General features: G+C 35.8%; 4 protein-coding genes across 6 annotated transcripts; 3 read left to right on the top strand and 1 right to left on the bottom strand.

Annotated features, from left to right (window-relative positions):
* The first annotated feature begins 2,992 nt into the window (after positions 1 to 2,992).
* LOC131655800 (uncharacterized) lies at positions 2,993 to 4,902 on the top strand. 2 transcript variants are annotated; one of them, XM_058925608.1, is made up of 4 exons: positions 2,993 to 3,545; positions 3,644 to 3,888; positions 4,295 to 4,422; positions 4,648 to 4,902. In XM_058925608.1, exons 2-4 carry the CDS (start codon positions 3,827 to 3,829, stop codon positions 4,788 to 4,790), a joined length of 333 nt encoding a protein of 110 aa, XP_058781591.1. In that variant the 5' UTR covers positions 2,993 to 3,545; positions 3,644 to 3,826; the 3' UTR covers positions 4,791 to 4,902. The 2 variants fall into 2 exon arrangements, with proteins under 2 accessions (XP_058781591.1, XP_058781590.1); XM_058925607.1 differs by having other exon boundaries at positions 2,993 to 3,888.
* Positions 4,903 to 13,582: 8,680 nt separating this feature from the next.
* Positions 13,583 to 15,496, top strand: LOC131655799 (uncharacterized). Of its 2 annotated transcripts, XM_058925606.1 has the most exons (4): positions 13,583 to 14,139; positions 14,238 to 14,482; positions 14,889 to 15,016; positions 15,242 to 15,496. In XM_058925606.1, the coding sequence occupies exons 2-4, from the start codon at positions 14,421 to 14,423 to the stop codon at positions 15,382 to 15,384; spliced, it is 333 nt and encodes a 110-aa protein (XP_058781589.1). In that variant the 5' UTR covers positions 13,583 to 14,139; positions 14,238 to 14,420; the 3' UTR covers positions 15,385 to 15,496. The 2 variants fall into 2 exon arrangements, with proteins under 2 accessions (XP_058781589.1, XP_058781588.1); XM_058925605.1 differs by having other exon boundaries at positions 13,583 to 14,482.
* A 512-nt stretch (positions 15,497 to 16,008) lies between these two features.
* On the bottom strand, positions 16,009 to 17,241 carry LOC131658100 (glutathione S-transferase T3-like). The gene is made up of 2 exons (XM_058927434.1): positions 16,368 to 17,241; positions 16,009 to 16,070 (listed from the first exon to the last, which is right to left on the bottom strand). The coding sequence occupies exons 1-2, from the start codon at positions 17,239 to 17,241 to the stop codon at positions 16,009 to 16,011; spliced, it is 936 nt and encodes a 311-aa protein (XP_058783417.1).
* Positions 17,242 to 18,305: 1,064 nt separating this feature from the next.
* Positions 18,306 to 26,988, top strand: LOC131661506 (probable thimet oligopeptidase). Its single transcript, XM_058931071.1, has 20 exons — positions 18,306 to 18,576; positions 18,692 to 18,813; positions 18,993 to 19,156; positions 19,417 to 19,507; positions 19,708 to 19,887; positions 20,868 to 20,948; positions 21,671 to 21,751; positions 22,035 to 22,127; positions 22,609 to 22,689; positions 22,764 to 22,926; positions 23,251 to 23,371; positions 23,466 to 23,538; positions 23,970 to 24,077; positions 24,931 to 25,028; positions 25,116 to 25,161; positions 25,317 to 25,413; positions 26,104 to 26,177; positions 26,266 to 26,370; positions 26,534 to 26,614; positions 26,716 to 26,988. The coding sequence occupies exons 1-20, from the start codon at positions 18,420 to 18,422 to the stop codon at positions 26,827 to 26,829; spliced, it is 2,130 nt and encodes a 709-aa protein (XP_058787054.1). The 5' UTR covers positions 18,306 to 18,419; the 3' UTR covers positions 26,830 to 26,988.
* Positions 26,989 to 27,851: the final 863 nt, after the last annotated feature.

Here is a 27,851-nt window from a genome sequence, read left to right as displayed (position 1 = left end):
TGTGATACCAAAACTTCGAAAGAGAAAGAGAAGAAAGAAGAAAAGTAATAAGATGAAAGAGCAGAAGGAGAAGTTGTGGTAGAGAGGAGTGATGGATATGGAAGTCTGATACTGTGTAGAAACAGGTATAACAGACCAGATGAGACATGAAAGAAAAAGAAAGAGAAAATGGTAAGAGTTTTTATTTCTTTGATACATAATTTGTTTCAGTTGGTATAACCTTTCTCTCATTTATGTTGCTTTTTGAAAATGTTTAGTTGTCAACAAAACATGTAGTTCCATAGTTAAGATAGTGGTAAGAAAAGACCAAAATTGTATCAAAAGTGTTAACGTTGAAGATAGAAGACCAAAGGGCAGTTTAGGTTATTCCAGATACATAACATTTCTTATATGGTAGATAATTGTGAGATTATTACAAATATTTAATATATATATATATATATATATATATATATATATATATATAAATGTTAATATAAATATAAATAACTTTTTTAATTAATACATAAATATAAACAAATATTTACGCTATATTACAATTTAATAAGAAAATCACATAAAGTCGAATTGAATCGAACTACAATTAAAGGTCACTAGAATCAAATCAACCATTTCAATTTATCCCAAATCAAACCAAATCAATTTTTTGGGTTTAGTATACCAATTCAGAATTTCAAACCAAGTCGTTAGAATATGATTTTTCACAAACTAAACATTACAAAAATAAAACACTACATTTTTTCAATAAAAAATTTAAACTTGTTTTTATCATTTTTCATTTTTAGTTTTGGTTCAATTAAATTTCAATTTCAATTTAGTTCATATATCATTTAGTTTGATTTTAAAGTTATTTGTGCAACATGATTCAATTCACTAACCGAATATAACAATTCAATTATTTTAAATTTAATTCGTTTGATTCGACAAGTCATACCCTTCGAAGATTAAGCCGTGAATAATTTATGTTTATTTAAGTCAACTATCATATACACGGAGTATTTGAGTTACCTACATCTAATTTATTTATTTTATTTATAAATTAATTTTAAAATTGATTACTTAACTTATTGAGTCCAATCGTTCCAACTCTTTCTCCTTAAATTGTTTGAATTCATTCCACTCTTCATTGACCGATTCCAAGGTTGCGCCTGTCGCACGCTCGCGAAAAATGAACAGAGTCGCCACCAATATATTTATCCCATAAGGGAAAGGAATATCAGAAAACCTAACAAAGGAAGGAACCAGGTCTTGCGACCAGAGAATCAAGGTACGGGAGTCGGTTACGCAAGGGGAAGGTGTTAGCACCCCTCACGCCCATCGTACTCGATGGTATCCACCTATGTTTGTTTCTATCTAAAGGGTGTCTAATGTCTAAAACTAAATGCGAATGCATGCAAAAGAAATACGGGGAAAAGAAGGAATTATTTACAAGTGTGCTCGCTTAGGCCCCGCGACCCAATGCCTACGTATCCCTTAAAAGGAATCAGAGCGACCGTAGTTCGGCTCACGATTTTCTGTTTGTTTTTGTGTTTTTTAGTTGGGCGGAGTTAACGCTCGCGCTCTTGCATAACGGGACAGCCTAGGATGCAATGGAGCGGAGATAACAATGCCCTTAAGAAAAGAAGAAAAAGAGAGATTGGTTTGTGTCTTTTAAGGGTAATTCCATGATGACGAGAACCCACTACAAGGTCTCGCATCACTTCCTCACTTTTGTTTTAAGTCTGAACACTTATTAGGTTTTGAGTGTTTTTGGTTGGTGTCTTTTAAGGGAAATTGTTTGTGACTTAGATCATACCAAAAAGAGCTTTTTGTTTGTTTTTGAATATTTAGAGAACGCACATCGAGGCCTACGCCACAATCGTTTCTCTAAATAACGGTTAAGAAATACATCGAGGCTTCACACCTCAATCATTTCTTCTCCGCTAAGTAAAAGAGATACAAAAAGAGTTTTTTATGAATATTTAGAGAATGCACATCGAGGCCTACGCCACAATCGTTTCTCTAAATAACGGTTAAGAAATACACCGAGGCTTCACACCTCAATCATTTCTTCTCCGCTAAGTAGGAAAGAACATACATCGAGGCCTACACCTCAATCATTTCTTTCCTACCATGAAATATAGCAACGGTATGATCTTCATCGATTTTTATTAAGTATTTTAAAAGTTGAAAAGAAAAAGAATGCAATAGGGAGCTAATCCTAACTTCTAATCTAAGTTATCTATACAAGTCTAAATTCTAAAGTTAACATGGTGACTAAATTCTAAAAGGAGCATAAAATGAAGTCACAAAATTATAGGCCAAAAGTGATACAATATTAGTACAAAACTTGAATTGAAATGACTTGAAATATAGTACAAAAGCATGAAATAAAAGGGTTCAAAATATAGTGCAAAACTTAGCCTAAAAAATGCTACTATTTTATGAGTTTTTAATGGGAAATGGAATTCTAATTCAAGCCTAATTATACTAAAAATCTAAATGCTAATAAGCCTAAACTAATATTTTTATTATTGTTTTCTATGTCATTTTTATTACCTAAAAATCTAACAAGATTATGATTTTTATATACTTTTCATTATCTAAAACTAACATGAAGAAACTATGTAAAAAAACCTAGGATCTATCTAAAAGAATTTATTCATTATTCATCTAAAAAACTTGACTAATTCAAACTAGAAAAATCAATGATGGATCAGGGAGGTGCATTGCCAGGCTTAGTGTTCCAAGGGCAAAGGCGTAAGGCCCAGTAGAATGAGCCCAAAAGCTGTTTTTGTTATAGTATTTTTCTGACTGGGGGTGTAGCGGGCCAGAGAGGTGTGGCATAGCAATTCGTGATGGCCCATGGGATTATTGATCCAAAGATTTACTTAGCATTCAGATTTTTTTTCCAGATTTTATTCACCAATAAAAAAGAAAAAAACACAAAAAAATAAAAAATAAAAAAACAATTAAGAAGAAAGAAGAAAGGGATTTTAGGGTTACATGGCTTGTGGCGTTCCCAATTCTTTCAAACCGGACTCGGTTCCCTCCTTCATCACAGACGGCGGCGACGGTACACGCCGGCGGCCTTCAAAGGCGCGACACCATGGTCTCTTCACCTCACTCTCAACCGTTTCTTCTCCGATGCCTCTCGCTCTCAGACTTTATTCATCTTTCACGACGTGTCTCACCTCCGGTTCGAACTCAAGTTACGGCGGCGATGTCCTTCGTCTTCTCCGGTCAAATCTTTCTTCGATCCTCTCATCCTCTCGCCGATTTCATTTATGTATTTTTGACGCTGTTGTTGCGCGGTGAAGAAGACCGTTGATGTGGTGCGAAGGTTTGTGACGGGGTTGAAGCGTTGAACGATTGAAGTGCTGAATCGATTCGGAGACGACGCTTTTTCGTGAGGATTTGAAGAAGGTCGATGAAGAATTGTACAGGGAGAGATGGAGATTTGTGGTGATTTTTGAGGATTCTCTCTGAATCGAAGAGTGAAGATTCGAGGATGAAGAGAGAGGATTGGAGATTGAATCCAGAAGTTTGTTACGTTTCTGTTAGAGGTGAGTTTCTTTTCCAATTTCCTATTTTGTTTTCTGTTCTGAGAATTCTTCTTCTCTTCTGATTTTCTGTTTTCTTTTCTGTTGATGATGATGATGAGATTGAGGAGTGGTGATGATTGATGATGGAAAGAGGCTCTGCGAAGGGTGGAGAATGAAGATGGTGGTGGATTGAAGGTGGTGAAGAAAGAGATGATGAAGAATGGTGGTGAATGGGAAGTCTGTTATGGCGAATCGTTAAAGATGAAAGTGGTGTTCAGTTTATATAGTTGAAGTGAAGGTGAATGTCAGTTAGAGGGAGAAGGATGAGGGCCGTTGGATTGAAATTCAGTTGGAGGATTGAATGGTGAGGATTCAGAGTGATTTTTGGTGGTTATGAGTTGGTTATGAAGTTATAGATTCTGTTATCAATTCTGTTATGTTGGTTAGGATTGTTGCTTCTGTTAAAAACAGTTAGGGAAATTAGTTAGGTGATTGGGAGCTGCTGACTTGAACTCTGTCTTCTGTTAAAAGTCAGTAGGTTAGTTATATGTCATGCTGAGCCGTGAGAGTTTGCTGATGGTTAATGTTAGAAGAAGTTAGGGACTCTGTCAAGTGGGACTGTTAGATGAACCTGAGTTCTGTTTTGGTTTTATATGAATCAGAAGTTGGTTAGGGTTGAGAATTAGTTATAACTGTTTAGATGAGCTGGAGTTAGTTATGAGGTAGTTAAGAAATGAATGTTAATTGGTTTTTTTCATGATGTGTGGCAGGTTTTATTCTGGTATGCGCGATGACTTAAGGCTGTACGAGTCGCATTGGTGCAAGCTCGTCGCATTTCCTTTTGCGTTTGTAGCTGGACTAGGCTCATGTATGGACCGGTTTGTGGACTGGTTAGCAGGTATGCAGAGCTGGATTTAGTAGGCAATTGGTTAGTAATAGATTTGAAACAGGATGGTTAGAAAAACTGTTAGTGTTGTGGGTTTGTTTCGGAATTCTGCTGTTAATGTTAGTAAGCTTGCTGAACCGATGTTATTTCAATGATGCAGGGCTGATTTGAATGTGATTATATGCTGTTTATGATTCTGACTTTGTGTGTAAGCTGAATGGTGATGAATTTTTGCAGGTAGTTCTCCACTTGAAAGCCAAACGGAACCCAAGGAAGCTGAAGATTTGTGCCTGTTCAATGGAGCTTCTGAACTTGTAAACCATATGCTTAGAAATAATCATGTAGTGTCTCATTTCTTGTTCTATGTTCCAAAAATGTAGAAACAGTAGAGTGGTGATAGTAGTGAGAATATTCTTATGCCATTCTTTTTGTAATTTGGTTCTGTGTAATGGATCTTCTTGTAATGACTTTTCTTGTATTACCTTATTCTTGGACAGAACTTAGTCTTCTTTTTTTTTCATGGGCATTTGTGAACGTATAAACTCTGTGTGACTTAGAATTGTAGTGAAATGCTCCTCTTTCATAATGGCATGGTTTCTTGGACTATGAAAATAACCCCGGAAATGTGAGTATTGTTTGAAGTGGGACCAATGGACTTGGAATTTGTGGAGAATGTTTGGAATTTTTGTAACTTTGAATGATGCCTTGATGTTGTTATTTGGATACCAAGAAAGTCATCCAAACCATTCAACTTTGTGCGCTCAAGCAATTTTGATCCACTTGACAAGCCTCGGACTAATGGAATCACTTGATCTCAAACCCATATACCAACCAATAAAGTCCTACCTTTAATTCTTCAATCTATATTAACTTGTATGACAAGCAACAATAAAATTGAAAGAATGACCACGCCTTGAACAAAAGGAAACTTTTAATCATGCTCACTTTAGCAATTCAAACCATAACCTTTGACTTAATGATCACAAAAAGAATGTCTTGAGGAGTCATTTGGACGAAGGTAAGACTTGAAGCACAGTAGAAAACCTTAGCATGAAATCCATTGAACCTTGGTGGAATAACAAAATTCAGACACCATGTATAAAAAACTATAGTCCTCTTGCTCTCGGTGAATCTTCATAGAGGAAACCTTGTAGTTGTAGGAGAAAGAAGTCCACCGTGAACGGCCATATCAAAACCCTAGCTTCCAGGATCCTTGATCCATGCCAATTTATTGATTAATTATGCATGATGTGTTAGATGACCTAATGGCGGTATGCAGATGAAATGGAAAGTTAAAGCCAGTTAGAAATAAAAAGGGTAGGACAAATTTGGGGTATGACAGCTGCCCCTATTTAATCGTCTTAAACCTGAGAGTGAGATTGGCGCTAGCCTTTCGAACATTGAAGGTAGAAGAAGATTAAATATCAAAGTACCAGAAATTTGTCCTGAAGAGAGGATGGTGTAAGTGTTATCTTTATTTTTGTTTTGTTTTGTTTTGATATCTGCTGGGGAGAGAGAATTTTTGGTTTTTCTGGTGGAATGATTTATGGATGCTTTGGTTGAATGGGGAAAGAGAATAATGACTTGTTGGGGATGGGGAATTGGTTTTACGGTAAGAAATTATGGATGAATGGTGGTTGCCAGGCGAGAACTGACTTCACCGTGAGCGAGGGTTGAAAATGATGGAAAGGATTTACCAGGGCAGGGACTGGAATTTGAAAATGTTTGCCAGGGCGAGAACTGGACTTTGAAAAAGTTTGCCAGGGCGAGAACTGGACTTTGAAAAAGTTTGCCAGGGCGAGAACTGGACTTTGAAAAAGTTTGCCAGGGCGAGAACTGGACTTTGAAAAAGTTTGCCAAGGCGGGAACTGGACTTTGAAAAAGTTTGCCAAGACGGGAATTGGGCTTTGAAAAAGTTTGCCAGGGCGAGTACTGGACTTTGAAAAAGTTTGCCAAGGCGGGAACTGGACTTTGAAAAAGTTTGCCAAGACGGGAATTGGGCTTTGAAAAAGTTTGCCAGGGCGAGAACTGGACTTTGAAAAAGTTTGCCAAGGCGGGAATTGGGCTTTGAAAAAGTTTGCCAGGGCGAGAACTGGACTTTGAAAAAGTTTGCCAAGGCGGGAATTGGGCTTTGAAAAAGTTTGCCAAGGCGGGAATTGGGCTTTGAAAAAGGTTTGCCAAGGCGGGAGTTGGGCTTTGAGGAATGATTACCAGGACGGGAACTGGGGTTTGAGGAGATTTGTGATGTAGTAGCAGATATCAATCAGAGTTTGTAAGGACAATTTTTTTATGTGGGGAAGTATCATCGTCTTGATTGAGTGATAATTTGTCTTATCTGGCTTATGCTTTGTATGCATGTTTGAATTTTTCTATGGCGTAATGATCCACTTTGATGGATATGCTACGCTTTTGAGGATGCAATGTTATATGCAATGAAAACTATATGCAAAGTGCCAAATAAAGGCATTAGTGATAGAGGAGGAGGATCATTGGGGTCCGTTGCTTGTTGTCTTGAGCTACTAATATGGATCGGTGTTGGAAACCCTGCAGTACCAAAGATCATTGGAAACTGCATTGAGGGTTGAAATGTAGCTTTGTTGGGGAGGAAGTGACTTCATTTGACTTTCCCTACACCTTGAACTGCTTGGGGATGGTGAGTTTGAGGAGATTCCCTCGATTCACCATGTTGGGGATGAGAAATTCAGGCAAGGGGACCAAGTTGGGAATGGAACAACTCCCGTGAGAAATAAACTCATGTGCTTGGGGAGAAACCGTGGTTCCAGGAGAAATAAACTCCTATGATCGGGGAGAAGGCAATAAAACTCAGAAGATTGTGCCCCAAGCTTCGTGAACTACGAGGGAATTCGCCCCAAAGGATCCTTGGAGAGATTTGTCAAATCTTGACGTAACTGCCCCAGATTGGTTGAACCCAAGAGAGATTCCTCGACTTGATTGCCCCAGATATGCTGAATTTGAGAGGTCGAACCTCGATTCAATTGCCCCAGATTGACCAACAGTGAATGGATGCTTCAGTTGACAGAGTTTTCACACAACTCGCCCCTTGGAGTAATCGGTCTTTGAAGTGAATGGCTCACGGAATCGATCAACTTTTTCTGCAGTTGTTCATTGTTGGATCTTCCTTGATGTCAAGTGTCTATTCACAAGTAAAAGATATTTGTTTTGAAGATGCTAATATTAATGCAATGCTTATGCTAGCTTCGAAATCAAAGTTATTAAAACAAAGTTGTGACATTCAGTGTTTGAATTATTTGTCATATCGATATCAACATAAATGGTAAGCAAACATCTAGGAGTCAGTTTTACACAACTTGCTTTTTGAAATAAACCCTGCTTCAATTAGGTCTTTTTAAGGGTTGTAACGTGGCTTGGTTCACGGTTTTCAGAAACAAAGGATTTTAAGGCTCAAAGTCTAACCTAACCCACCCATTCTTCGTGATGTTCTCCAGTCCTAAGTTCAACTTAACCCGATACGAGCGTTCATCCTTCACGAGGAGTTTGAGATGATTGAGGAATCAATGAAGCCTTCTGGACATGACGGTCACTTTACCTTTTGATTTTTGTGTCTGATCGCACGACTTTGTTCTTTTGATGAGGATCTTTGTTTTGTAATCCTCGTTTTTCGCTTTTGCTTTGCTTTTCCTTTTTTGTTTCCCTAACTTTTGCCTGGACAAATTCTTTTGAATTTTATTTTGGAGTCCAGCGGGATGCCCTACTTTTCGCCTAAGTCACTTATTTTCAAGTTGTTGACTTAGCGGGCTTTTCTTTTTCTTTTTATTCACTTCTTTTTTTTTTTGAACAAGTCGTATGATCCTGAATCTCTGATTTGTTGGGGGTAATTGTGACTGCCTCATTCTTTGATTGATGAGGGATTATCATTGTGGTATTCACTTTCCTCAACCTTTTTGAAGACAACCATTGTTGTGTCCTTGGATGCACACTCCTGATGAATTTTGATTGCTCGATCAGATTAATTGAATGCTACCCTGCCCCTGGGTTAAATGTGAGGGTTTTTTTTTTTGTATAGAAAAGAAACTCCTACTTCGAGGCTCAAAGGGGTTAACGAGGGTTGCACTCCCTTATATCTCCGGTGTTTGGGGATTTGAAACAATGCCTGTACATCCTCAGCGGGGTTTTATTCAAAAGCACACAATTAGAGATTTTTGCATTTATTATTTTTTTCATCATTCTCCTTTTGATGTTTTTATGCTTTAGTCAAGAGTTTGATATCGATGACAGAAAGATATGAGTGAACACGAATGGATTGATTCGAAACTAGCATATGCAGTGCATTTTTATTTTATTCAAAACAAACAAGTTTTACATGGAAGAAACATTTAGCAAAACAAGGAAAATTACAAATGAAAATGCAGAAATGAATTGATGATTGCCATAGTTGAGGAGTCTTGACTCCGTCTGGACTTATTGATCTCGGATACTTTCTGCAGTTCCTTCCAAACTTTTCAGATTACTTCAAAAGAAAACTCCAACAAGGTCACCCAGAATTTGTAAATTTTTTGCCTCACTTTAGGGATTCGAGCAATGCGAGTGATGCAATGCTCAAGATAAGAGTACGTCTTGCTTATCCCTCGTGCGGGAGCCCCAAGCATAGATGTTGGAGAGATATTCACCATCAAACACGGAGGAACCTTGCATGGTCATCAAACTTAGAAAAGCTATCTGTTGCGAGGAAAGACCAAAAACACCAACTGAAACAACAACTCTCAGGGATATAACTGAGCACAAGAACCTTGGGAAGGAGAGGCGCTTTTATTATTATCATGTCAACGAGTTTAAACATGGAATTTGTTGGTTTTTGAGACTTTCTAAAATCCAGGCTCTTACTCGGGCAAGGGAATTCCATTCACACACATGTTTCCTCCTTGAAGGGTTATGTACCTCTCGTCAATCAATTGTTGTACTTTGGCTTTGAAAGCGTTGCAGTCCTCAGTTGAGTGCCCTGCTGATCCAGCGTGATATCCACATTGCACATTAGGGTCATACCCAGGTGGAAACGGCTGTGGTGGAGGCTTCAGAGATTTGGGAGTCACCAACAAGCTTTGAACTAGATATGGCAGAAGTTTACTGTATGTCATAGGAATCTGGTCCAACGGAGCATTTCTTCGTTCCAAATTACTTCTAGGTTGGCGTTGATTCGGATGACCTTGTTGATGTGGAGCACATTGCTTTTGTGGCAGATACTGAACCGGTTGTTGTTGGACCATCTGGGGTTGTTGATTGATAGTGGTGGCAAAGGCTTGTGGAATATATTGGCCAGGAGAAACTAGTACCATCTGGTAGTTGGGAACCTGAACCTGAGGATGAACATGGACTTCCTCTTCTTTATTCTCAAAGATTGCGTTTGTTTCACTTTTTCCTTCTTCAGTGAATTCGGAAACATCGGAGATATCCTGGATTCTACCCATCTTTAAAGCGTTTTCAATTCGTTCTCCTACGACAACCAAACTTGAAAATTCGGAGGAAGCACATCCAACCATCATGTTCAGATAAGGATCTTTCAAAGTATTCATGAACATGTCTGCAAGCTCTCGTTCCAAAAGTGGAGGTTGGACTCTGGAAGCTAATTCTCTCCATCTCTGTGCATACTCTTTAAAAGACTCATCAACCTTCTGAGTTAAACTTTGGAGTTGTAGTCTAGTAGGAGCCATGTCACTGTTGTACTTGTAATGCTTGAGAAAAGCCTCTGCTAATTCATCCCATGTGCGGACATGGGTTCATTCAAGACGCGTATACCATTCAAGGGATGCCCCACTTAGGCTATCCTGAAAGAAGTGCATTAGAAGCTTATCATTTTCTGCATACGGAGCCATCTTGTTGCAAAATGCCTTGATGTGACTCATTGGACAAGTGGTACCCTTGTATTTCTCAAAACTGGGGACTTTGAACTTAGCGGGAATCTTGATATCAGGCACTAGGCACAAATCAATAGCATTTAAACTTGAGGAGCTTCGACCTTCCAAAGCATTCAACCTTTCTTCCAGAAGATGGAATTTTCTCTCATTTTCCTCGATCGGGAACTTGAAAGTTTCGAGTTCAGAATCGTTCTCATGATGTGAACCCTCCTTATTAGGAACTTCCACGGGCACAGGTTTTGATCCCCCATTAGCAACAGTGGCTGGAGTACCATTAGCCAACTTAGCAACACTTTGTCTTAGCTCTTCTTGCCCTTGAACAACAGCATGGAGAGTCTCCAAGAGTTGGGTCATCCTCTCCCCCATAGTATCCATGTCCTTACGAAGTTCTGCCTGATTCTGTTCAAGACGGTCCATGATTTTCCTGATTAATCCTTGTATGCTACAGATGTAGGGAAGTCAAATTTGTTGATGAAGCAGAAATCTGGATTGAAAGGGACCCCAATTAGCTTCTGATACGGAACCATGACATGCAACATGATATGAATGCAATGTTTCATTTCCAAGGGATCCTAAAGTCTTTTCTCACTTCTTGTTTTTTCTTTTTTCTTTTGGAATCAAAGCCTTATCTTGTATATAATATCTTTTCTTTTTCTTTTTTTGCTTTTCTATTTCCTTTTTCTTTTTCTCCTTCTTTTTTTTTGGAAATAGACTTTAGGATCTTTCATAAATGGAGTGGATAAAACAATGATGTTATGCAATGCAGAGGCATGGGATCAAGGTCCATATAATCTTAGTAACCACCATACAAACTTCTGAATAACTGATACAAGTCAAATGTCACAGGATCAAAGGTCCGACACCTTTTTGAATACCAGGAAAACCAATAGTCACCAACAGAACATAATAATCACCAACGGTACCTGTCATGTATATCCCTCCCCACTCACGGGTGTAGTCTAGGTCAGGGTAAGGTCAAAATGGCAACCAGCGTTATCAGTCCTCCTGAGGCACCAATGTTGTTGCATCTACATGCCAACAATGATACCCCATTTGGACCTCGACTGGGCGTGGGTCTCATGATCGCACTAGACAAGACCTGACATCTCATCGGCGTCATGACTATCCACTCTATCCTAGGTATCCTATGTGTCACTCTGGCCTGGGTATTGGGCCTTTTACCTCATAGAAACAATCCCACCCAACCTGCAAAACAGAACAGAAGACCCCAAGGAACACAGAATATAACCCATATGCATGATGTGCAAACAGAAATAAACATGATATGCAAGCAGAAAAATAAACACGCAAACATATATACAAGGTATAGACATAAAAACAAATAAACACCCAGTAAATAAACAAACAAACGCAGGCTAGGATCGACTCGCTAAGGATGGACCAGCAACAGGTCTAACAACTTCCCCAGCAGAGTCGCCAGCTGTCGCACGCTCGCGAAAAATGAACAGAGTCGCCACCAATATATTTATCCCATAAGGGAAAGGAATATCAGAAAACCTAACAAAGGAAGGAACCAGGTCTTGCGACCAGAGAATCAAGGTACGGGAGTCGGTTACGCAAGGGGAAGGTGTTAGCACCCCTCACGCCCATCGTACTCGATGGTATCCACCTATGTTTGTTTCTATCTAAAGGGTGTCTAATGTCTAAAACTAAATGCGAATGCATGCAAAAGAAATACGGGGAAAAGAAGGAATTATTTACAAGTGTGCTCGCTTAGGCCCCGCGACCCAATGCCTACGTATCCCTTAAAAGGAATCAGAGCGACCGTAGTTCGGCTCACGATTTTCTGTTTGTTTTTGTGTTTTTTAGTTGGGCGGAGTTAACGCTCGCGCTCTTGCATAAGGGGACAGCCTAGGATGCAATGGAGCGGAGATAACAATGCCCTTAAGAAAAGAAGAAAAAGAGAGATTGGTTTGTGTCTTTTAAGGGTAATTCCATGATGACGAGAACCCACTACAAGGTCTCGCATCACTTCCTCACTTTTGTTTTAAGTCTGAACACTTATTAGGTTTTGAGTGTTTTTGGTTGGTGTCTTTTAAGGGAAATTGTTTGTGACTTAGATCATACCAAAAAGAGCTTTTTGTTTGTTTTTGAATATTTAGAGAACGCACATCGAGGCCTACGCCACAATCGTTTCTCTAAATAACGGTTAAGAAATACATCGAGGCTTCACACCTCAATCATTTCTTCTCCGCTAAGTAAAAGAGATACAAAAAGAGTTTTTTATGAATATTTAGAGAATGCACATCGAGGCCTACGCCACAATCGTTTCTCTAAATAACGGTTAAGAAATACACCGAGGCTTCACACCTCAATCATTTCTTCTCCGCTAAGTAGGAAAGAACATACATCGAGGCCTACACCTCAATCATTTCTTTCCTACCATGAAATATAGCAACGGTATGATCTTCATCGATTTTTATTAAGTATTTTAAAAGTTGAAAAGAAAAAGAATGCAATAGGGAGCTAATCCTAACTTCTAATCTAAGTTATCTATACAAGTCTAAATTCTAAAGTTAACATGGTGACTAAATTCTAAAAGGAGCATAAAATGAAGTCACAAAATTATAGGCCAAAAGTGATACAATATTAGTACAAAACTTGAATTGAAATGACTTGAAATATAGTACAAAAGCATGAAATAAAAGGGTTCAAAATATAGTGCAAAACTTAGCCTAAAAAATGCTACTATTTTATGAGTTTTTAATGGGAAATGGAATTCTAATTCAAGCCTAATTATACTAAAAATCTAAATGCTAATAAGCCTAAACTAATATTTTTATTATTGTTTTCTATGTCATTTTTATTACCTAAAAATCTAACAAGATTATGATTTTTATATACTTTTCATTATCTAAAACTAACATGAAGAAACTATGTAAAAAAACCTAGGATCTATCTAAAAGAATTTATTCATTATTCATCTAAAAAACTTGACTAATTCAAACTAGAAAAATCAATGATGGATCAGGGAGGTGCATTGCCAGGCTTAGTGTTCCAAGGGCAAAGGCGTAAGGCCCAGTAGAATGAGCCCAAAAGCTGTTTTTGTTATAGTATTTTTCTGACTGGGGGTGTAGCGGGCCAGAGAGGTGTGGCATAGCAATTCGTGATGGCCCATGGGATTATTGATCCAAAGATTTACTTAGCATTCAGATTTTTTTTCCAGATTTTATTCACCAATAAAAAAGAAAAAAACACAAAAAAATAAAAAATAAAAAAACAATTAAGAAGAAAGAAGAAAGGGATTTTAGGGTTACATGGCTTGTGGCGTTCCCAATTCTTTCAAACCGGACTCGGTTCCCTCCTTCATCACAGACGGCGGCGACGGTACACGCCGGCGGCCTTCAAAGGCGCGACACCATGGTCTCTTCACCTCACTCTCAACCGTTTCTTCTCCGATGCCTCTCGCTCTCAGACTTTATTCATCTTTCACGACGTGTCTCACCTCCGGTTCGAACTCAAGTTACGGCGGCGATGTCCTTCGTCTTCTCCGGTCAAATCTTTCTTCGATCCTCTCATCCTCTCGCCGATTTCATTTATGTATTTTTGACGCTGTTGTTGCGCGGTGAAGAAGACCGTTGATGTGGTGCGAAGGTTTGTGACGGGGTTGAAGCGTTGAACGATTGAAGTGCTGAATCGATTCGGAGACGACGCTTTTTCGTGAGGATTTGAAGAAGGTCGATGAAGAATTGTACAGGGAGAGATGGAGATTTGTGGTGATTTTTGAGGATTCTCTCTGAATCGAAGAGTGAAGATTCGAGGATGAAGAGAGAGGATTGGAGATTGAATCCAGAAGTTTGTTACGTTTCTGTTAGAGGTGAGTTTCTTTTCCAATTTCCTATTTTGTTTTCTGTTCTGAGAATTCTTCTTCTCTTCTGATTTTCTGTTTTCTTTTCTGTTGATGATGATGATGAGATTGAGGAGTGGTGATGATTGATGATGGAAAGAGGCTCTGCGAAGGGTGGAGAATGAAGATGGTGGTGGATTGAAGGTGGTGAAGAAAGAGATGATGAAGAATGGTGGTGAATGGGAAGTCTGTTATGGCGAATCGTTAAAGATGAAAGTGGTGTTCAGTTTATATAGTTGAAGTGAAGGTGAATGTCAGTTAGAGGGAGAAGGATGAGGGCCGTTGGATTGAAATTCAGTTGGAGGATTGAATGGTGAGGATTCAGAGTGATTTTTGGTGGTTATGAGTTGGTTATGAAGTTATAGATTCTGTTATCAATTCTGTTATGTTGGTTAGGATTGTTGCTTCTGTTAAAAACAGTTAGGGAAATTAGTTAGGTGATTGGGAGCTGCTGACTTGAACTCTGTCTTCTGTTAAAAGTCAGTAGGTTAGTTATATGTCATGCTGAGCCGTGAGAGTTTGCTGATGGTTAATGTTAGAAGAAGTTAGGGACTCTGTCAAGTGGGACTGTTAGATGAACCTGAGTTCTGTTTTGGTTTTATATGAATCAGAAGTTGGTTAGGGTTGAGAATTAGTTATAACTGTTTAGATGAGCTGGAGTTAGTTATGAGGTAGTTAAGAAATGAATGTTAATTGGTTTTTTTCATGATGTGTGGCAGGTTTTATTCTGGTATGCGCGATGACTTAAGGCTGTACGAGTCGCATTGGTGCAAGCTCGTCGCATTTCCTTTTGCGTTTGTAGCTGGACTAGGCTCATGTATGGACCGGTTTGTGGACTGGTTAGCAGGTATGCAGAGCTGGATTTAGTAGGCAATTGGTTAGTAATAGATTTGAAACAGGATGGTTAGAAAAACTGTTAGTGTTGTGGGTTTGTTTCAGAATTCTGCTGTTAATGTTAGTAAGCTTGCTGAACCGATGTTATTTCAATGATGCAGGGCTGATTTGAATGTGATTATATGCTGTTTATGATTCTGACTTTGTGTGTAAGCTGAATGGTGATGAATTTTTGCAGGTAGTTCTCCACTTGAAAGCCAAACGGAACCCAAGGAAGCTGAAGATTTGTGCCTGTTCAATGGAGCTTCTGAACTTGTAAACCATATGCTTAGAAATAATCATGTAGTGTCTCATTTCTTGTTCTATGTTCCAAAAATGTAGAAACAGTAGAGTGGTGATAGTAGTGAGAATATTCTTATGCCATTCTTTTTGTAATTTGGTTCTGTGTAATGGATCTTCTTGTAATGACTTTTCTTGTATTACCTTATTCTTGGACAGAACTTAGTCTTCTTTTTTTTTCATGGGCATTTGTGAACGTATAAACTCTGTGTGACTTAGAATTGTAGTGAAATGCTCCTCTTTCATAATGGCATGGTTTCTTGGACTATGAAAATAACCCCGGAAATGTGAGTATTGTTTGAAGTGGGACCAATGGACTTGGAATTTGTGGAGAATGTTTGGAATTTTTGTAACTTTGAATGATGCCTTGATGTTGTTATTTGGATACCAAGAAAGTCATCCAAACCATTCAACTTTGTGCGCTCAAGCAATTTTGATCCACTTGACAAGCCTCGGACTAATGGAATCACTTGATCTCAAACCCATATACCAACCAATAAAGTCCTACCTTTAATTCTTCAATCTATATTAACTTGTATGACAAGCAACAATAAAATTGAAAGAATGACCACGCCTTGAACAAAAGGAAACTTTTAATCATGCTCACTTTAGCAATTCAAACCATAACCTTTGACTTAATGATCACAAAAAGAATGTCTTGAGGAGTCATTTGGACGAAGGTAAGACTTGAAGCACAGTAGAAAACCTTAGCATGAAATCCATTGAACCTTGGTGGAATAACAAAATTCAGACACCATGTATAAAAAACTATAGTCCTCTTGCTCTCGGTGAATCTTCATAGAGGAAACCTTGTAGTTGTAGGAGAAAGAAGTCCACCGTGAACGGCCATATCAAAACCCTAGCTTCCAGGATCCTTGATCCATGCCAATTTATTGATTAATTATGCATGATGTGTTAGATGACCTAATGGCGGTATGCAGATGAAATGGAAAGTTAAAGCCAGTTAGAAATAAAAAGGGTAGGACAAATTTGGGGTATGACAGCGCCCTTGCTTTTTTTTTTACCCTTTTTTTTAGCTGCATCCCTCCCCATTGGGCGAGCACTTGATCCAACAGAGTTGGAATCACTTGCATCACTCTCATGGACTCTCTTAGATCCACTACTTCCAGATCCAGTATTTCCTCCTACCTGACTACCGTAACGTGGTTGATCACGGACAGCAAGCCATTCTGACATTAAAAGAAAATGTCCACTCTTACCACTTGAATATAATTCATGCGCTTTTGCCAATACATCATTCTCCGACCACCCGCTTTGTTGCATACGCTTAGCATTATCATAAGCGCCAATCCATTTATTGAGTATTTTGCTCATGTAGTTGTAATGATTTCTGCATGCAGCTCCATCACGGGGAGGATCAAATGAGCAATGCTCATTACAATAATCAGCAATTTTCCCCCAATATGAATTACTTTTTTGGTTTCTCCCAACAACACTATCTGTTCCATATTTAATCCACCCACTAATTAGAACCAAATTTTGATCAGTGGTCCATTTGGGGCTTTTCCGGCGTATAGGAGTTGAATCATCTGCATTTGGAGTGGCTCCTTGACCACCTCTCATGGCACCAATATCCATTTGTGTAGAAAACTCAGGAAATTCATCAACTCCAACATTCGAAATATTTTCATTTCTCATCGGAGTAGAAGAATAATCAGGGGGTGTTTGAGATGAATATGGCATCATTCCATAATATGGGCGATAACTTGGATTAGATGACGACATTATGAAATTCGGAGGAAATCCATAATTTGGTATATTTTGGGGACCTTGTTTGTTGGAAGATTGATTTTGAAATATATAGTTGTTGGAATTTGGGTAGTTGAAAGGATAATTAGTAGAATTTTGGGTGTTAAAAGGGTTATTGTTGGGATCCATTTTACTACAAGGATGTTTAGAGCTACAAACAATGATTTTTTTAAGGCTAAATAGAAAAAAAATTGAGAGAAAAAAGTGAATTTTTTTTATGAGTCCAAATCAAATGAACCAAGTCTCTATTTATAGAGGAAAAAAAATAATGAATTTTGATAAAAATAAAAATAAATAAAAAATTTATTTACTATGAAATAATTAATTTTAAATGATTAAAAGAAAATAAAATCTAAATAATCACAACAACCAATAAAATTGTGTAAAGTGTTGCATGTGGCCCCACTTTTTTCTCATTCAACATGTTGAATCTTTTCAACACCAATTAATCCACATCACATTAAACACCTCATTCAACAAACCATTGTAGACATTCAACTATTGAATAATTTTTTCAACACCCCCATTGTAAATGGTCTTAAAGGTCACTAGAATCAAATCAACCATTTCAATTTATCCCAAATCAAACCAAATCAATTTTTTGGGTTTAGTATACCAATTCAGAATTTCAAACCAAGTCGTTAGAATATGATTTTTCACAAACTAAACATTTGAAAAATAAAACACTATATTTTTTCAATAAAAAATTTAAACTTGTTTTTATCATTTTTCATTTTTAGTTTTGGTTCAATTAAATTTCAATTTCAATTTAGTTCATATATCATTTAGTTTGATTTTAAAGTTATTTGTGCAACATGATTCAATTCACTAACCGAATATAACAATTCAATTATTTTAACTTTAATTCGTTTGATTCGACAAATCATACCCTTCGAAGATTAAGCCGTGAATAATTTATGTTTATTTAAGTCAATTATCATATACACTACTATTTGAGTTACCTACATCTAATTTATTTATTTTATTTATAAATTAATTTTAAAATTGATTACTTAACTTATTGAGATTAATTATAGACCATGTAAACTTTGTAGTTTGTACATTGACCGTGTATTTGAACTAAATTATAATTAATTATTAATATTAATTACTAATAGTAATTACTATATGAAAAAATGTATATAAAAATGAATGAATGCATTAATTATTATAACGTGTCTCCTTACTTTATTTTTAGAAATTCAAAATTTACGTCATAATCGGTTCATTTCATTTTCCGCCCAAAACAAAATCGTCCCTTCGCGCTCGCCACTGGAGAGAAAGAAAAGACAAAACGAGCAGAAAAAATGACGGAAAACGAAGGAAAGCGTGACAAAATGGAAAAACTGAAGAAAGGTAAAAGCATGATCGTCTTCACCGGAACTGCCGCAGTGCTCGCAATCGCCGTAAACCTCGTTATCACCGCCGTCAAACACCATAAAGACAAAAATGCAAAGAAGAAAGGTACTCTCCCTCTTTCAGTTCTATTTCTTCTACTATATGCATTCATGCGGCTATTGGACAAACTGTTAGTAATAAATTGAATCGTTTCACTGAAATACTTGGTGGAAATTTGTAGATCTTGAAGGTTCTAAGGTGAAGGTTAATCTATCTGCATCTGAGATTGTTAAATTAGCAAACCAAATCATTGCCAAGTCAAATGAGGTTCACAATTCCGTTGCGTCAGTGCCTCTCGATAAGGTATGATCGATTTGTATATTTATGCTGCTCCGATTTTTAATTGGAACACGAAGAAGCCTCGTTGTTATTTTTAGTTATATTGAAGTATGCTCTTTCTGTTTGAATTTAATTGGAGCTCGTCTTTTTCATGTGCTGTTTCTTTAAGTGGATTTTGTTACTTGTATTGATGAAAACTGCAGGTTACATATGCTAATGTTATATCACCTCTTGCTGAACTTCAAGCGCAACAGTTTCCGTTGATTCAATCTTGTTTGTTACCTAAGTTGGTATCTACTCTGGAGGATGTGCGCAAAGCAAGTGCAGAAGCAGAGAAAAGAATAGATGTGCATCTTGACACGTGCAGGTTCGCTGTCATTGATTGTTAGTTTTTTTTACTGTATTTGTGATTTCTGTCAATATCCATTTTTGGCCTGTTAGAAATGTCTTGAGAGCTGAGGGATTAGTGTAGGACAGTTTTGACAATGACTATTTATTGCCTGCTCTCACTGGTTGCTAAGTTTGTTGGATTGTGTGGTGTTTATTTGGCTTTTGAAGATCACATGTCTTTTCAGTTGATTGAGATTAGGAAACTAAATAATGTGTTATTCCATGCAAGCGGATCAGCAAGCGTGAAGACATATATCTTGTCGTTAAAGCATTTGCAGTGAGGGGGGACTGGGTTAATGCTGAAACCAAAAGCTTTGTTCAAATTTTGGTAAGAACTAAATAGTTGTTTGGTATGAGTTCTTTTCTTTCTTGCCTTTTCTTCTTCTGGAATATCAGTGAATCTATTTGTTACTGCTTGTATATATTTGTAAGTTGTATATATATTGCTAAAATGATTGTGGAGTTGCATTAAATGCTAATTTACTTACTATGAAATCCCGATGTTGATTATTTCCTAATCAGTGACAGGTGAGAGATTTTGAGCGAAATGGATTGAACCTCAGTGCAAGCAAAAGAGAAGAGTTGATGCGTCTAAAAGCTCAGATTGATGAGTTAAGTGCCATATATATCCAAAATCTCAATGATGCTAGCGCATTTCTTCCCTTCAATGAGGCTGAGTTAGCTGGATTACCTCTAGAATTTCTCAAGGTTTGGTATATCCTTCTCCCTTCAATCCACTTGACCAGTGTAGTCATGTTTCTGAAAAAATTGCTTTCCCCTTTTGCATTGAAGACCAAGTCAACTGTAAATTTTTTGCTTGTAAACTATCAACTTCAAACTTATGGCTTACTATAAATCTAAATCCTTTGTATTCTATTATTTATTGAGACATAAATTGCATAATTGAGTTCCAAAACTCTTTTGTGGGTGGACTGGGAATGGTTGCTTCCTCCTCGAATCATAAAATCCTAAGTAGTATGTGGAAGCATTATAAGAATCTTCGACTGTATAGGTTTTTGGGACAAAATAGTGGAAGTAACAGGAGGGAAATTTACATCCATAATATATTACACATGCATTTTGGAGTCCTATTTAAGAAGTGGATATGGCATTGAATAGTCTTGTACTCTCAATTTTCCCTTAACTAACTAGAAAAGTTAAACCAATAAATAGATCTCTGTTCACTCTTCCACTTTATTTTGTCCTAATCTAACTGGGCGAAGTATATTCAAATTTTTTCCTATAATAAATTCTGACAAGATGCTTATCTTTCCTCTCCTTTCGATTGAAAACCACATCCTCCCATTCCATTTTATAACCCAAAATATAGGCCTCAAGTATGACCTTGTGCTACTATGGAAAGAAGAAGTCAAAGGAATAGGATTTTGAGTAATTGAAATATAAATTAAGGCAATGTCGATATTGAGATCAAGAAAATATTTAACGACTGGATTACCTAAAGGCATGTTTATTGCACAATAGACTGGTTTTCTTTCCATGTCTTATGCATATTGATTAGATTATTACTTCAGATAGGTGTAATATTTATACCTGGATTGACTTGAAGCCTTCATACATGGCTTTCTATGTAGCCTAACTACTGCTTTTGTATTTCCTCCAGTTATTAACCCTTTTTTGTTTTCATTTTTTGGTTATTATATACTTATGAATAAATATTTTTGCCACAGGGTTTAGATAAATCTGAAAATGGACAGTTGAAGATTTCCCTGAGAAGCCATCATGTCACAGCTGTACTCGAATTTTGCAAGGTATGGTGAATGAGTTATTAGCTAACAGTTTCTTGTAAATGCCATATCGTGAAGATGATGTGATTAAGTTGGTTCTTGCATCACTTATACTCCAATAATTAAAGGCTGCCAATATCCAGTTGCATCTCTTTAATAAAATGCTACTGTTGCCTGCCTGTAAGGGTTTGCCTTTTGAAAATTTGAAAGGCCCGTGTGAGCAAAACTTTCCAAGGGAATTTGACTTGGAAGACATAGATCAAGAAGCTGGAATGGCTATCTTCACTTTGTGATTTTTTTTAATTAAAATTATAATCTTTTAGGAAGAGCTGCTTCATTTTTTTGTGAGAATGAATTGTTTAGATTTTGTTAGTAGTTTACAATGAACTATTATTATTATTATTGTTATTATTATTATTATTATTATTATTATTATTATTATTATTATTATTATTATTATTATTATTATTATTATTATTATTATTATTATTATTATCTCATGTAAGTTGTGAAGTTAAATGATTACTCATGGTTCTTACTTTGTAATATTATTATTGAAATATTGATACATAACATACTGGTACATTATACCACTTGTTCCATAGGCATACACAACTATTATTTCCTTTTTAAGAAAGCATCATTCCTTTCTCCTTCTTTTCTTTGTATATCTTTGTGCCTGTGTGGTATTTAAAGAAACTGTGCTGACAAAGCCTATAATTCAATTCTATATTGATCACGTGAAGGTAGGAACTACTAGAAGGATGGTATCACGGGCATATGGAAATCGATGTGGAGAAGCCAATCTTTCTATTTTAGAAAGTCTGGTAATTTTCATTATGACTTTAAAATTTTTAGTCACTATTAACTATTGTTGACATGTATTGAGATATAAATATACAAGTTATCTTGTAATTGGACTTTGTAACAGGCCATTGACTTGCTAGCAATCTATTGCTATTGTACTAATCAGAGTTTGTTATTGTACTAACTCTTTCATTTAATTTTAGATAATTCTTGATTTTCCGTTGGTTCTAGCTGTGTTTACATTTTACTGCCAAAATTATTTCAGAAGTTTGTATTGGTTGATATTCCATTGCCATGATTCAGGTGCAACAGCGACATAAATATGCTCGTTTACTTGGCTATTCATGCTATGCCGAGTATGCTGTCGATGTTAGAATGGCAAAAACACCAACAAAGGTTTGTAATTTTTTTTTGTAAAGATGCAATACTATTTTCCTCATCAGAGACTAGAAATTTAGTTAGATATATTGTGATCTGTGTCTCTTTGAATTTGTTTAGTCAATAGAAGAGGATTCCATCTGAGCTTCTAATTTTTAAGTTTTTATTTATTTATATATTTGTCTGGAAAAGAAGGAAGTAAATTAAACACTGTATCAGGCCATCAAGCTTATCTAAGACACACTTGTTTTTATTTCCTCTCTTTGGCCATCTTTTATCTTCTATGAGGTATTTAAAGTATTATAAGCCACATATGTTGTTTCGGCCTTTCTTGTTTGCAACATATAAAGTTGAAGGATATGAAGCATCACCAAAAACCACTAATTTTAAGGAAGTGTTAATAGATTAATTTAGTTGATCGCTTAATGTTTTCTCCTTCACTTTTTCCTTGATTCTAATCTTATTCTCGTTGTTTTTTTTTCTTCCAAATTTAATCCAGGTGTTTGAGTTTCTGAATGACATATCCATACGTATAACTGACTTGGCTATGAAAGAACTTGATATCTTGAAAGATTTGAAGGTTTGCACATTTTTTGGTTTCTGTTGTTTGATTGAATTTATAAATCTCTTGTGATAAATTCGTTGCGATATCAGAAAAAAGAGGAAGGGGAGCTTCCATTTGGAATCGAAGACCTACTATATTATGTAAAACGGGTTGAAGAGCAGAGTTACGATTTGGACTTTGGCGAGATCAAGCAATACTTACCAATTAGTTTAGTTCTATCAGGAATCTTCAAAATTGTCCAAGATCTTTTTGGTAATTTTAAATCTAACAATTTTGTTTAAAGTTATGTTTTATTATTGCCTTGACCATAAGATACTGCTAATATTGAAAAGTAACTGGAAAGTGATTCTTGGTAAATTTGTTCCAGATTAGGAATTATTAACCATTTCACTTTTCAATGGTCATAAAGTAGTTCATGAGTAAGCATTTATTTACTGACGAGATCAACTGCTTTAGTATTTAATTATGCCTGAACTGAAATATATCATCAATAATTCCTTTTATAATTTTGCAGTATGTTTTAATTGTATGTGGGAGAATACACATTGATCGTCATTCTTGTTACTTTCTGGGCAGGTTTAAGGTTTGAAGAAATTGTGGGAGCCGAAGTTTGGCATTGCGATGTTCGTGTATTTTCAGTATTTGACTTAACTTCAAGTGAACTCTTGGGTTATTGCTACCTTGATTTGTTCTCAAGGTTGAGCTTTTTAATTATTTGGAATTTCTTCAATAACTTGTTTGCTGGTGAAAATTAAAGTTAGGTTCATACCTCATCTTATTGACTTTTACAGGGAAGGAAAATATGGTCACAGTTGTGTGGTGCCTCTCCAGAACAGTGCATTAACAATCAGTGGGTCACGACAGGTTCTCTTTAAGTGAATAGAATAAAATAAATTCATTTTATAGATAGCAGAAAGACAACTTATAACTACGATGGTTATTATCTGGTTTAATTGGGCACTTAAAGCAGTCCAAGTTTTTCAACATATATCAGATAGAGACACCTACTTAAGAACAGAAAGACCAATCAATGAACACCAAAGAGAGGCTGTACTCACAGCACAATCCTCTCAAAATATACAAGGGTGTTATCTCATTGAAGTTCATGCATTTTGTCCCGCAGCACTCTAAATTGGAGAGAAATAACTCACACTACAACAAAATTTTACCTTTTTAAATCTTGACCTACTATTCCAACTTCCAAGTTCTGATGTGGAAGGATCTTTGCAATTGTATGGAGAAAAGTATTACTGTCTTTTGATTTCTTAATTTTTCCTTTTTCAATGTTTATGCAGATTCCAGTTGCATTACTAATATCTCAGTATAAAAAGGATTCTGACTGTAGTCCTGGATTATTGCGGTTTTCTGAAGTGGTCAATCTTTTCAAAGAGTTCGGTCACGTGGTATGTTTGCTTTGTATCCATGAAGCACACTTTACTCATCAGCGTTGTATTTTCATTTTCAAGATTTGCATTAAAATTGTATCATTTCATTGCTTGAGTTTGGTATAGAGGTGAAAAAATGTATGGTTTGAATAATTGAGATCCTTTTTTGAAAATTTACATTTCATTTTCCTACTCGTAGTAGTTGTCAAAATTGTTACAGGATGGTGGAAGGTGTAGGATTGAAAAATATCAAAATTAGGTTTCTTCACGAGAATCATGCTAGAATAGAAATTAGGGAATTGAAAACTCATTGGGTTTTTAAAGAAAAAACAACATGCATTGCGCATGAAGAAAGGGTTAGTTTATATTGGTCACACGAGAGTGCTGCAAATAACTGGCCTTTAAATTTTTATGACATAACTTACAGTACAATGGTAGCAAGCATTACTTCATATGCACTTCCCTTGGCAGTGGTATCTGTATATGGAACTGGCTAGAATAAGGTGCTTCAAGTAAATGGTCTACATCTGTGTGTAAAAGAAGTTTCTTGACATGCAAGTTTTTTTTTGGTAGATACATTTGCTTGTATTTCCAGACACTAATCTTTTTCCTATCCCATTGCCTTGAGCGGCTTAATTTTGTAAACATGGATGAGTGTTTTTCTTGTCTTGATTTTTATGATTGGCCATTGCTCCCTTTCAGTTGTTAATATGATTTATTCTGTCAATAGCTTGAATTTGAATATAAATTGAGCCGTATCCTTCCGCAGAAGGTGTATGATGTCGTAATGCATAGTTTATTTAGTTTTGTTTGCTCATTGGTACACGATTTATCATATTCTGAAGCATTTTATTTTATAAAAAACTACTAGGTTCAACACATTTGCAACCGTGCTTCATTTGCTAGAGTTTCTGGAATACGCGTTGATCCTGACTTTGTAGAAATCCCTGCTCAACTCTTACAAAACTGGTAAATAAACTGAGCCACATACGTTGCTATTTTGATTTAGGCTAATCATTTATGCGTTTTTAATTAACACAATTGTTGGAATTGTAGCTGTTATGAAAGCTTTTTTCTGAAGTTGATATCTGGATTTCACCAGGTGATTTTTTCAAACTTTTTCCTCCATAATTTTCTGAACCAAACATGTTTAACTTTCATAATTCTATTTTATATAACTGGTCATTGTTTTTTGAGTATACTATAATCTATTTGATGCTTCTTAGGAGCTTTAATTTGTTAATTTGTGGGTTGCAGGATATCACAAAGCCCTTAAAGGATGACCTGTGCAAATCAATTAAAAGATGGAGAAATTCTTCTTCTGCGCTTAAATTGAAGCAAGAGATTCTATACTGTACGCTGTTTTTGTTTTTCATTATAACAGCTGAACTTCATAATAACTAGTTTGTTCTTATGCTTTTTCATATGCTAACACTTATATAGATTTTTAGTTTTTTGTTGGGGGTTGTTAATTACTCTAAAAATTGTATTTTCTGTTTTAGTGGTAGTTATACTGTCTTATATAATGGTATTATGGTCTTGGTGTCCAGCACATTAAGGAAGTAGTTCTTATCATTTGGTATTTGATTTAGTGACCGTTCATTTTGATGACTATCAAGTTTGCAGGGCAAAAATACCTGTATATTTATGCCTTATAACTGATTTATCATTTCAATAAAGCTAATTCTTCTATACTGCCTCTTAAAATAATATTCCCCAAAAAATGCATCTTTTCAGTATTAATTCTTTTGAAGTCAATTCTACCAAAATGTAAACCAAGCAGACCCTCAGTCAGTTGCTGTATGCTATATAGATAATTAGATATACATGAATGTATGCATAATGTGCTTGCATCTGAGTATAAGTAGTTGATATGGTAATTTTTTATTGAAAGATGACTAATATTGTTGGCATCAACATTACTTTTGATCATCATGGACTCTTGAATTCCTTCTGATCTTTTCAATTGTATGCATAATGCAGATTATACACCATGAATAGTTACTTTTCATTTTCATTTAACTTAAGAACTGCTTTATATCAGGTCTTTTTGACCAAATCATACATTCTGCGGATAACATAGATATTCGTGAGTTATTCAAGCATCTCCATTCCAAGGTAAATATCTATAACATTAGTTCTAATTTCAAGTTCAGTGCTTTTAAAGAAGAATGTGAAAAGATGTTCTTTGTCATCTGTATCCCAGGTGATGTTAGGGTTGCCGGTATTAGAAGGAACCAATCCCGCCTCATGTTTTCCTTTTAGCGTAGTTGGTTATGAGGCAGCATGCTACAGTCGTATATGGAGTGAGGTATTAAATTGCAGTAGTGGCCTTGTTTCATGATAATTAATTTTCATTGCAAGCATATTTTAATTTTCAGTCATTCACATGTAGTTTTTCTCAAGATTATTGTTTATGAGTCTTCCTCAATCAATGAGTTGAATAATAAAAAATGAATCACGTAATGTTTCAGGTTTTTGCTGCGGATATATTCGCCTCAATATTTTGCAATGGTATTTCAAACCAGCTTCCCGGCGTGCAGTTTAGGAACAAGGTAATTAAGGATAATGACATTCCAATTTTTCTGAATCAGACATCAGAGATTGCTGTTAGAAATGTTGTATTTATTGTGTGCTTGGGTCGATTTTTTTGCAGGTATTGGCCCCAGGCGGAGCCAAGGATTCTATTGAAGCGATATCAGACTTTTTAGGAAGAAAACCATCGATTCAAGCTTACTTTGAGAACAAAACCAAATATAGTACTTTGTAAGGTTTTTTTCTATAATTATTTGTCCATTGACAATATTTCTTGGTGCCTACTTACAATGGCTTTTTAGGAGCACCCAATAATAGCTCAGTGTAAAATATGAGTACTTTTATTAATAAATATTATTATAAATAGTTATTTTATTGTATTTGGCTGGAAGAATAGTAGTAGGAGAGGAGGAAAGAGAGTAGAGTCAGAATCATCATTACTGGATTTTTAAAGAATTCTTAGTTCTTACTCCAAAATTAAATTGATAACTAACCATCAATAATGGATTATTATTTCTATTTTTAAATGTTTTAAAAATAATCTTTGTACCGGCAAAAAGCATTGAACGCGTCTTTGGTTGGTAAGAATTTCCTTTCACGTAATGAATGGATTGCCAAGGAATGAACTCCGAAGTTCGGAAGATACCTCCGGTTGAGGTTATATAGTGGAAAAGAATAGAGAGGATGAGGAGAAAGATTCTCAAGTATATTTGAGACAATCAACGATGTAAATAAGTTATTTACTACTAAAGTAAAATATTTATGATTGTTTCATAATTTTTTTTAATATTGGTTTTTTAAATATAATCATTTGATTTAAATTTATAAAAAAATTGATTTTAAGATTTCTTTTTTAAGATTATTAATTGTTAAATTATAAACAAGTTATATATAGCTTGTTAATTATATATCTGATAACGCATACATTTTTTTAAATAAAATTAAACGAAGAATTTACATTTATTTTAAAATATTATATACAAATTAATAACATGATATTAAATGTTTGGACAATAGATAATTATCCAATAAAATTTAAGATATCAGAGCTGTCCTATTTTTCTTTTTTATAGAATATGATTTGAATTATTTGTCCTGAAAACAACTATTAAAAGTTAATGATTTCACATAATTAAATGTCATGAATTTCTACATATTTAATTATCTCAAAAACATTTAATGTGTTTGTTATCCACTATTTCTATGACTGCTTCGTAGTCTTTCCACTTTTCTTCATAGCTGATTTGATAACGAGAT

The sequence above is a fragment of the Vicia villosa genome, linkage group LG3 (assembly GCF_029867415.1).
Source record: "Vicia villosa cultivar HV-30 ecotype Madison, WI linkage group LG3, Vvil1.0, whole genome shotgun sequence".
Classification (NCBI taxonomy): Eukaryota; Viridiplantae; Streptophyta; class Magnoliopsida; order Fabales; family Fabaceae; genus Vicia; species Vicia villosa.
This window is presented reverse-complemented; position numbering and strand designations above follow the sequence as displayed.